The 12019-nt window shown below is 36.1% G+C and overlaps 1 protein-coding gene across 1 annotated transcript in view; it reads right to left on the bottom strand.

The window, feature by feature from the left end:
* The window catches only part of UBR3 (ubiquitin protein ligase E3 component n-recognin 3), a 229040-nt gene that overhangs the window by 83107 nt on the left and 133914 nt on the right, over positions 1-12019 (bottom strand). The window contains exon 26 of the mRNA XM_077751180.1: positions 2382-2531. Within this exon, the coding sequence (XP_077607306.1) occupies positions 2382-2531 (150 nt within the window). The remainder of the gene's footprint in view (positions 1-2381; positions 2532-12019) is intronic.

Raw genomic sequence — 12019 nt, 5'->3', positions numbered from 1 at the left:
AAACCAACTTGACAATAAACTATTTAAGAAAAAAAAATTTTTAAATAAAAAATAAAGACTGATGGAGACATGAAGTTCATTTTACTAAATCTGTTTACTTCATTATGTGGTTAAAATGTTCCATATCCAAATGTAAATAGACCAAAAGAGAAGAGACAGATCAAAATAAAGAAAGAAGTCAGAAGTAAGGAAAAGGTAAAGAGGGGCAAAAGGCAAGATGTCAGTAGGTGTGTTAGCTCAGAAAGAAAGGAAGGAAACACCCAGAGATTTCATCTGCCACAGTTCCCAATTAAAATCACTCTTTACATTGAATACTTTTTAATGTTAGCTTTTATTCACAATCTTCTATCTATAAAAGATTAGAGAGCTATGTTACAGAGTAATTTTCTAATACTAATAAGTTTAGCTAGTATACAACATTGTAAAAAAGATTAAATGAAGTGACAATTTGGTGAAAGCAACCTAAATATAAAATAATAAAGATTAAAACAACAGAAACAAAAACTCTGCATTAGGGCAGAAATTTTGTTTTTTCTTGTTTCTTTTTTTTTTTTTTTGTAATTTTTAAAAATATTTTCTAATGTTTTATTTATTTTTGAGAGAGAGAGACAGCGTGAGCAGGAGAGGGTCAGAGAGAGAGGGAGTCACAGAATCTAAAGAGAGGCTCCAGGCTCTGAGCTAGCTGTCAGCACAGAGGCCGACGTGGGGCTCGAACCCATGAATGGTGAGATAATGACCTGAGCCGAAGTTGGACGCTTTACCGACTGAGCCACCCAGGTGCCCCATGTTTTGCCTTGTTTCTTATTGTGACAGTATCTGGCACCTAGGTTCTCAGTAAATATATGTGGAAACAATGAATGAAGAAATAAACAAAACATTACACTGATAATTATAAAGTATTTGGAGAAGTTATAAAAAGTGGCAAAAATCTAATAAGCTACTTTCCTCAGTAGTAGAAAACAGAAATAGCTACAAAACTAGTCAATACTCCCACAAATTTCCTTTTTAGTCAGCATTTCTGATCTTGACAGCTCTACTCCAATGTTCTATTCAATTGGAGTTTCCCAAATCAATTTTATTTTTAAGCAAGGAAAGTTAAAAGAGGAGAAACTAATTTACCAGGCACCATATTAGATCCTTTTGCCTATATTATATTACTTAACCAGTACAATAATCCTCTGAAGTCAATATTATCTCTCTAGTTAAAAGAAAGCAACAAACTTGACCAGATTACGTCAAGCAATACCTGTATTTGAAGTCATTTCTGTTTCCATGTTACTATGCTAATTCAGAGAATAAACACCCTAGGAAAAAAGGCTTGGGAGAAATGTGTAAGAATTTTATATTCTCTTTGCTTCACACAAACTCCTGTTGAAAATGGACTGAATTCACTGGGATAAAAGTGTGTAAGAGTTATCTCTCCTTAAAATACTTCAGTATGGGAGAGGCTAGAGGGCATTCAGACAAATCCTTCAAAATTTTTTCAAAGAAAAATTTTTTAACTCTACATTGGCAAACATATCACTTAGCAGACTGCTTCAAGAATGATTACTTCAGGGGCACCTGGGTGGCTTAGTCGGTTAAGCGTCCGACTTTCGCTTAGGTCATGATCTCACGGTTCGTGGGTTCGGGCCCCGCGTCGGGCTCTGTGCTGACTGCCAGCTCAGAGACTGGAGCCTGTTTCAGTCTGTGACTCCCTCTCTCTCTGACCCTCCCCTGCTCACGCTGTCTCTCTCTCTCTCCTAGAAATAAATAAAATAAAAAACATAAAAAAAAAAAAAGAATGATTACTTCAGTTGGTTAAGCTTCTGACCCTTCATTCTAGTCATGATCTCATGGTTCATGAGTTAGAGCCTTATATTAGGCTCTGAGCTGACAGTGTGCAGCCTGCTTGGGATTCTCTCTCTCCTTCTCTCTCTGCCCCTCCCCTGTTGTCTCTCTCTCTCAAAAAATAAACTAAAAATTAAAAAAAAAAAAAAAATANACCCCCCTGAATGTGCCTTATATAACTAAAATATTTAAACTGACAGTATTTCTGGGTTTAAATTCTTCCCAATTTTAAAATAAAAAAGCTGCCAAGAAAGCTACACTCAGTTATTTGCCACCTACCATTGATAATATACCATCACACTTTAAGGAAAAAGATTGTGTAATATGTAGAAAGACTTCCCTGTTAAGGGCTTCTTCTAACATTCTTGTCCAGGAAAGTCAGATAAAACCAAATTAAAAATCTTTGCTATATAGATCTAAATTGATCCTTACTTTACAGATCTACAGTTATATGCAGGCAACGATTTAATTTATTAATACAGGTATTTATTAATTTATTGCATATACTTTGGCTTTAAAATGTTCCAACTGAAAAATTATTTTGACTTTACCTGAGGATGCCTGTAATAATACAACCAATCCTGTAGGTCGGTCTTCAGAGGAGGGGCCACTTTGTCCACAAATAACACAATCATATACTGCCTCAGAAACTTGTGGCTCTGCTGTTGCGATCTCCATAGGAATATCGTTCTCAGGAGAATCTGAGGGAAAAAAGTTACAGGTCTTAATTCCTGAGGAGAAAAATCTTTCTTCATTGAAAATATAGGGGAAAAAATCAAGTTCAAAATATTTTGTGACCCACAACTATATGGTCAACTAATCTTTGACAAAGCTGGAAGGAATATCCAATGGAAAAAAGACAGTCTCTTCACAAATGGTGTTGACAAAACTGGACGGCAACATGCAAACGAATGAAACTGAACCACTTTCTTACACCATACATAAAAATAAATCCAAAATGGATGAAAGACCTAAATGTGAGACAGGAAACCATCAAAATCCTAGAGGAGAACACAAGCAGCAACCTCTTTGACCTCAGCTGGAACTTCTAACTAGAAACACCACCGAAGGCAAGGGAAACAAAAGGAAACATGAACTACTGGGACTGCATCAAGATAAAAAAAAAAAAAAATAAACAAAAAAACCCCACTTTTGTGTAACAAAGTAAATAATCAAAAAAAACTAAAAGGCAGCCTACAAAACGGGAGAAGACATCTGCAAATAACATTACCTAATAATATTTGGTCAGTATTCAAAATCTATAAAGAACTTACCAAACTCAATACCCAAAAACAAATAACCCAGAGAAGAAATGGGAAGAAGACACGAATAGACGCTTTTCCAAAGAAGACATCCACGAAAAGATGTTCAACATCATTCATTCTCAGAGAAATACAAATCAAAACCACGATGAGATACCACCTCACACCTGTCAGAATGGATAAAATTAACAACACAAGAAATCTAAGAAATGTGGAGAAAGGAGAACCTTCTTGCACTGTTAGTGGGAATGCAAACTAGTCAGCCACTCTGGAAAAAAGTATGGAAGTTCCTTAAGAAACCAAAAATAGAACTACCTTATGATCCAACAATTGCACTATTAGATATTTACCCAAAGAATCCAAAAATACAGATTCAAAGGGATAAATGCACTCCAATGTCTATAGCAGCACTATTAACAACAGCCAAACTATGGAGAGAACCCAAATGCCCATCAACTGATAAACGGTGTATGTGTATGTACATGTATATTTTACATGTAAAAATTATATATAGATGGAATACATAATGGAATATTACTCAGCCATTTGCTGAATGGAATCTTGCTATTTGCAGTGATGTGGATGGAGCTAGGATGTATTATGATAAGAGAAATAACTCAATCAGAAAAGACAAATGTCATGATTTCACTCATGTAGAATTTAAGAAAGAAGACAGATGAATATATGGGAAGGGAGAACAAAAGGAAGAGAGAAGGAAACAAACTACAAGAGGCTCTTAATGTTAGAGAACAAACTGAGGGTTGACGGAGGGAGGAGGGTGGCAGATGGGCTAGATGGGTGATGGGTACTAAGGAGGGCACTTGTGATGAGCATTGGGTGTTGTATGCAGTGATGAATCGAATGCTATTCTTGAAACCAATAATGCACTGTATGTTAACTAAAATTTAAATTTAAAAAAGAAATTATAAAAAAGAAAATCAATATGTAGGTAAATCTAAATAAATGCTCCTTGTATAAAGCAAAAATATTTTATAAGATTTAAAATATAATACATATACAGAATTAAAGTATCTGACATACTTGGCATATTAAAAAAAAATCCGTGCTTCAATACCAGTAAAGTTGTACAGTGATAAAATTATGGAAAAAAATAACCTTGCAAAGAGTTAGGCTCACAAGACTATGTATTATGTGTACATGGGTCCATAAAAAACAGAAACAGGCAAACTAATGTATAGGATTAGGAACAAGGATACTTATTACTCTTGGAAGAGGGAGTGACAGAGAACACGAAAGTGGTTAGAGGGTGCTGGCAATGTTCTATATCTCAATCCAGATACCCAGTTTGTAAAATTCATATAGCTTGGGGCGCCTGGGTGGCTTAGTTGGTTAAGTGTCCGACTTTCACTTAGGTCATGATCTCGCGGTTCGTGGGTTCGAGCTCCACGTCGGGCTCTGTGCTGACTTGGCTCTGTGCTGACTGCCAGCTCAGAGCCTGGAGCCTGTTTCATAGTCTGTGACTCCCTCCCTCTCTGACCCTCCCCTGCTCACGCTGTCTCTCTCTCTCTCTCTCCTAGAAATAAATAAAACATTTAAAAAAAATTTTTAATAAAATTCATATAGCTCTATACTTATGAAACATGCAAGCCCTTTTTTAAAAATTTTTCTAACATTTATTTTTTTGAAAGACAGAGGGTGGGCAGGGGAGTGGCAGACAGAGAAGGAGTCACAGATTCCAAAGCAGGCTCCAGGATCTGAGGTGTCAGCAGAGAGCCCGATGCGTGGCTTGAACCCACAAACTGTGAGGTCATGACCTGAGCGGAAGTTGGACGCTTAACTGACTGAGGCACCCAGGCGCCCACATGCACTTTTCTATGTGTATGTTATATTTCAACATAAAGGTTTTTTGGGGCACCTGGGTGGCTTAGTCGGTTAAGTGTGTGTCTTCGGCTCAGGTCACAGGTTTGAGCCCCGTGCCAGGCTCTGTGGGGACAGCTAGCTCAGAGCCTGGAGCCTGTTTCAGACCCTCCCTCTCTCTCTGACCCTCTGCTGCTCATGCTGTCTCCTCTCAGAATTAACTAAAAAACAAAAACAAACAAAAAAACCAAAAAGGTTTTTTTTAAGCCCTATTAAGTGAATGGCATAATTGGGTATAACTTGTGATAAATATTACAATAAAGATACTTAATTCTATCAACCACAAGTACACATCAACACCTGCACATATTTTCCACACCAAAAAATATATATATTATTATAAATGTATATATTAAAGGACATGTATGTCCTACAGATTGATGCAATGAAGAGATTGTAGTATTTTAGGTAAACTGAATGAAGACAGATGCAAAACTGAGACAGTAATAGTCAAAGATGATAAATCCCAGGGCTATGAGAGACAATTATAACAATGGAAACATTCCTGCTACAAATAACACTTCGATTACTTAAATTCTACTTTGACTTTCAAGACAATTAAAAATTTAAATATGTTTCTATATAAAATCGACACTTGCCCTTTAAAAATAAAAGTGCCTTCGTTAAATTACCATAATTAATATTATTACAATAAAGGTAAAAAAGAATAAAGCAACAGTTAATTCATCTGTTTGGTTTTACATGAACAGAACAGAATCTACCTCAATTAATTAAGCAGCTGATTCTCTGAATACTATTTCAAATTTGTCAAAGTTCTGTTTACAATCACTGTGTTAGAATGATGGCAAAATGGCCCCAATACTTTACTCCTTCCTCCTGTGTCCATGATCTTTGCAATGTGACTTTGAAACTCCTCTCATCAAGAGGTAGAATGTATTTCCCCACTTCTTGTATATGGGCTGGTCTTAATTTGCTTTATTGAAAAAATGTGGCAGAAGTAACATGCCTTTCCAAGACTACAGTTCAAGTGATCTTGCATGTTTTCCCTCTTTCTCTCTCTCTCTTACTCACACACTCTCAATCATGTGTCCCACATGGAAATAAGTCTAGCGAGCTTGCCTGAAGAGAGCAAGAGTCAAATTAGAACAGTCAGGTTGTCCCATCAGCTCAGCCCAGTGCCAATCAGCTAACCAGCAAATCTCAGCCAACCAGCTAAACCGTTTGCAGAAAAGTCTGGTCCAAATCAAAACTACCAGCCAACCCACTAACTCAGGAAAAATAACAAGTGGTTCTTGTTTTAAATCACTAAATTTTGGGATGGTCTGTTACATAGCATTTGTTCACTAACAAAATTTCTACTGTATGTTAATTACAATATATAACCTCTCAAAAGAACTGAACAACTGTGCTTTACTAAGCTACATGAGTCATGAAAGCTAACATTTAAATGATAAAGGTGTTTCCATTTGAGATATTTTCTGATTTAAGGGACTAAAAATCATTTTCCAATAGCAGCATTGTAATATCTATTTATCCTCCAAGCACTAATTTTAGTATCACCAGAGTAAAAAGCTTCAGTTGATGAATTATTACAATTCCACTTCAAGAGTTTACAATGTTATATAAAACTTCTTATTCTAATATTGGTTAAGATTGCTTAAAGTCTATTTTCACATAAAATTAATCTTTAGTTAAAAGACAGCTTTGCCTGGGGCACCTAGGTGGCTCAGTTGGTTAAGTATCCAACTTGGGCTCAGGTCGTGATCTCACAGTTTCTCAGTTTGAACCCCGCATTGCACTGTCTGCGTTGATAGCTTGGAGCCTGAGCCTGCTTCGGATTCTGTCTCCCTATCTTTCTGACCCTTCCCAGCTTGTGCGCACTTGCGCTCTCTCTCTCTCAAAAAAACAAAAAACAAGAAACAAAAAAAACCCCCAGCTTTGCCTTTACTTTTAACTTTGACACTTACAAAATCACTGGATTAATTTAAAATAAGTATTTATAAAACAATAAAAAAAAATTTCTTGGTGCATGTTTTGTCTTTGTGTTTATGGAGTTATCTGGATGAATGGAGGAAAGACTAGATGAACGATTTAGGGATGATATGTTTAGTGCCCTCAAAATTATGAGAATCATATTTTTGTTTGAAAACATTAGGCTTCCCATGGGCAATATCAACTGCAAAACACAAGAATCACAGGGTGAAGTGTGGCTTGCAGCCCAGTGGCAGGCACAGAGAATTTTCTTTATTGCATAAATTGATTCAAAATAAGCATTTTATTTGGTTTTAAAAACATACAATACACTTTAATTTTTTATTATTTTGAGTATTTGCTAGTAACCCATTAGGTGAGTTACTATTCACAAACTAAGTGCACTATTAGAGTTCACTGTTTTCTGCTAAGAAGTCTGACTACCCTATGACAACTGCTACAATTATAAAACTTGCACTGGGCAGTATCATTAGTTCTGGTAAGGATGTGCAGTACTGTACTGATTGGCCATTATTTTTATTATTATTCTTGCTTTACTCTCTTTTTTTTACTTCATAAAAAATAATCTCATTTTAAAACAATTTTATATTAGCAGGGAAGTTTTAAAGCTACTACAAAGAGTTCTCATATACCCCACAACCAGTTTCCTTTTAATACGTATATTAGCATGGTATGATTGTCACAATGAACTAATATCGGTATACTGTTGATCAATTTTTATTGACAAAATGTTGATACATTAAAGTCCATATTTCCTTCAGATTTCCTTAGTTTCTATCTAATGTCCTTCTGTTCCAAAATCCCATTCAGGATGCCATATTAGTTGTCATATCTCCTTAAGCTACTCTTGGCTGTGACAGTTTCTCAGACTTTCCTTGCTTTTCATGACCTTGACAGCATTGAGGAGTACTGGCAAGGTGTTTTGTAGAATGTTCCTCAATTGTAACTTGTCTGACACTTTTCTCAAAATTACTCTTAGGTTATGGGTTTTAGGGACAAGACCACTGAGGTAAAATACCAATCTCATCACATCATACCAAAGGTACATATAATCAACATGACATCACGATCAATATTTACCTAGTTAAGGTAGTGCCTGCCAACTTTTTCTACTGTAACATTACTTCCCACCACTCCCACTCCCCCCACATTCCACACTGTACTTTTTGGAAAGAAATCACTAAGCACAGCCTACATGTAAGGAGTTGTTCCACCTGCTTGAAGGTGAGTTATCTATATAAATTGTTTGCAATTCCTCTGCATGGGAATTTTGTCTATTCTTCCCCATTTATTTAATCATTTATTTATGTAAGTATGAATTCACATATACTTATTTTGTACTCAGGGTTATAATCCAATACTACTTTCTTTCCTTGCATAAACTGTTCCAGCTTGGCCACTGGGGGCACTTTCAGTCTCCAACTCTAATCTATTACTGCATGGATCATTTTAGCCTTCTCTTCTCTATCTATAACCTCCCACTCCAGCCATGAGAAATCCAGATCCCATCAGCTGCCATCCATTTACCTAACTGTTTGATCTCAGTATATCAGGAGAGTGGTTTCAGAATAATTAACCCATACTTCCACGGGAGGCATGTTATCAAGCTCAGTGTTGATGCGTAGTTCCTTTTATGTTCAGTATTCTAGACTTCACTAATTTCCAAAGTTACTTAGCCTCTTTTTTCCCCATCCCCTAAATGAGGCTGTTTCATGTATTTGTAATACAGTTAGATCTTGCACATTCTGAAGTCCATTCTGGGAACTTCAACTTCTGAAATGACTTTTTAAATCTGCATATATTAAAACTCACTCTGTTATAAAATTCTATGGCTTTTGACAAATGCATAGTTATGCATCCAACTATACAGTCTTATACAGAATAATTTCACTGTACTAAAAAATACTTTGTGCCTCACTTAAGTCCCTCCCCCCAACCCTGGGCACCACTGATTTGTTCACTGTTTCTATAGTTTTGGCCTTCCCAAAATGCCATATAATTGGAAAAATACAGTATACAGCCTTTTCAGACTATTTTCATTAAGCAATATGCATTTAAGATTCATCCATGTCTTTGTATGGCTTCACAGTTCATTCCTTTTTATTGCTGACTGGTACTCCAATATATGGATGTGCCACAGTTTGTTTATCCACTCACCTACTGAAAAAAACATCTTGGCTACTTCCAGTTTTGAGTGCTTACAAATAAAGCTTCTATAAACACTCATGTGCAGGTTTTTATGTGGATCTACATTTTTACATCAATTGGGTAAATTGATGTAAAAACAGCATGATGGCTGGATTATATGGTGACACTAAATTTACCTTTTAGGAAAATTTCAAATTCCTAAATCCAAAAGCTCCAAGAGAAAGAACTTTTTGTACTTTTAACCGGCAACACATGAAAAACCTATGAGTTAATTTTACATTTATATCACTGTAGCTGGATCTTTATAAATTATTGGTTAATAAATATCAAGACTAAAAATAAACACTTATCTCCATCTAGTGGCTATCAAAGAGTAGGTACATATAGTGATATTCCAATTTCAGAAAATTAGGTTGTTGTTTAATGCAGCATTGTTAGTTAAAACAGAATAAAAAACAAACTGAAAATAAAGTGAACATCCAATAATAAAAACATGGCAGAGTAAATTACTTCTTTATGCACTATTATGGGCTTTCTCTGCTTGCCCCCAAATAAAGAAAAGTAAGGAAAAGAAACATTAAATTAGAACAGTGGTACTCAACTTTGGCTGCACATTAGAATCAGCTGTGAACTTTCAAAAGATCCCTATGTCTGAAGTCCACTCCCAAAGACTTTTCTTTAACTAGTCTATAGTGGCGCCTAGGCACAGATTTACCTTAAGTAGGCTATAATGATTCTAATGTGCACCAAGGTTGAGAACTACTGAATCAGGACTATTGGTTAAGACTTAGAAGTATTACTGAGGTAGAGAGCAGGGAAAGGTGATATCATTTGGTAAAAGCAAACAATGACCAAAAATAAGGAAGAAAGAAAGGAGAAGAGGGAGAGGGAGGAAGAAAGGGAGAAGCTTAAATGAACCTATAATTGTGTATGTTTGTACATGATTATATGAATATAGAGGGTAGCAGAGGAGTACACAAAGCAAAGTATAATCACAGGTCATGGAAGAAAAAGAAAAAAAACCACAAAAGCACTTATATTAGTCCCACTCATGTAACATTGCATGCATGTGCACACACATGTGTGCATAATGAGATCTAGGATAAGAAGAGAGCAATATATACTCTATGTAATTTTCAGAGATATTCATGATACATTAGTAAGTTTTTTAAAAAGGAAGAAAACTGTACAGACTTATGTACAGTATAATTTTATTTGAGAAAAAATCCATTTATATAACTTTTTTTAATGTTTTATTTATTTCTAGGAGAGAGAGAGAGAGACAGCATGAGCAGGGGAGGGTCAGAGAGAGAGGGAGTCACAGACTGAAACAGGCTCCAGGCTCTGAGCTGGCAGTCAGCACAGAGCCCGACGCGGGGCTCGAACCCATGAACCGCGAGATCATGACCTAAGCGAAAGTTGGACACTTAACCGACTAAGCCACCCAGGCGCCCCCATTTATATAATTTTTATATGTATTCATATAAAGCAAGAAAATCTGTTTATAATGGTTTACCTCAGAAGGATGAGATTAAAAGGGAAGGTAGGAAGAGATGATTACCTTTGCTTTCAAATTTTCATATGATATGTTAAGCATATTATTATACTTTAGAAAAATGTTTTCGCTTGATACAAGTGTGTGTCTTATTTATGGTACAAATAAAACATAATTTTTATGTATGGGCTCCAGTTTTTGAAACACACCACATCACAAATGACTGACTTAAAATGTCAGATCTAGCCCCACAACTATATGGTTAATTAATCTCTGACAAAGCTGGAAGGAATATCCAATGGAAAAAAGACAGTGTCTTCAACAAACGGTGTTGGGAGAACTGGACAGCAACATGCAGGAATGAAACTGGACCACTTTCTTACACCTTACACAAAAATAAATTCAAAATGGATGAAAGACCAAAATGTGAGACAGGAAACCATTAAAATCCTAGCGGAGAACACAGGCCACAGCACTGGCCTTTGACACTGGCAATTGCAACTTATTACCAGATATGTCTCCTGAGGCAAGGGAAACAAAAACAAACTACGGGGACTACATCAAAGTAAAAAGTTTCTGCACAGTAAAGGAAACAACAAGACTAAATTAAGGCAACCTACAGAATGGGAGAAGATATTTGCAAATGACTTATCTGATAAAGGGTCAGTATCCAAAATCTATAAAGAACTTAGAAAACTTAATACCCAAAAAACAAATAATCCAAATAAAATGGATCCAAATAAAAATGGGCAGAAGACATGAATAGACATTTTTCCAAGGAAGACATCCAGATGATCAAAAGACACATGAAACGGTGTTCAACATCACTTATCATCACGGAAATACAAATCAAAACCACAATGAGATATCATGTCACACCTGCCAGGATGGCTAAAATCAACAACACAAGAAACAACAGGTATTGGTAAGGGTATGGAGAAAGGGAAATCCTCTTGTACTGTTGGTGGGAATGCAAACTGGTACAGCCACTCTGGAAAACAGTATAGAGGTTCTTCAAAAAGTTAAAAATAGAACCACCCTACAATCTAACAATTACATTACTAGGTATTTATACAAAGAATAAAAAAATACTAAATCAAAGGGATACATGTACCCCGACATTTTTAGCAGCTTTATTTACAACAGCCGAATTACAGAAAAGGCCCAAGTGTCCATCGACTAAGGAATGGATAAAGAAGATGTGGTATATAGAAATAATGGAATATCACTCAGCCATAAAAAAGAATGAAATCTTGCCATTCGCAAGGACATGGATGGAGCTGCAGAGCATTATGCTATGCAAAATAAGTCTGTCAGAGAAAGAGAAATATATTATTTCACTGCTATGTGAAACTTAAGGAACAAAACAAATGAGTAAAGGAGGGGAGAGAGAGGGAGGGGGAGGGGGGAGAGGAAAAGAGACAGAGAGACAGAGAGGGAGAGGGGGAGGAAG

Source organism: Crocuta crocuta, unplaced genomic scaffold, assembly GCF_008692635.1.
Source record: "Crocuta crocuta isolate KB4526 unplaced genomic scaffold, BGI_CrCroc_1.0 scaffold219, whole genome shotgun sequence".
Lineage (NCBI taxonomy): Eukaryota > Metazoa > Chordata > Mammalia > Carnivora > Hyaenidae > Crocuta > Crocuta crocuta.
The sequence above is the reverse complement of the archived record's forward strand: the minus strand, read 5'-3'. Positions and strand labels throughout refer to the sequence as shown.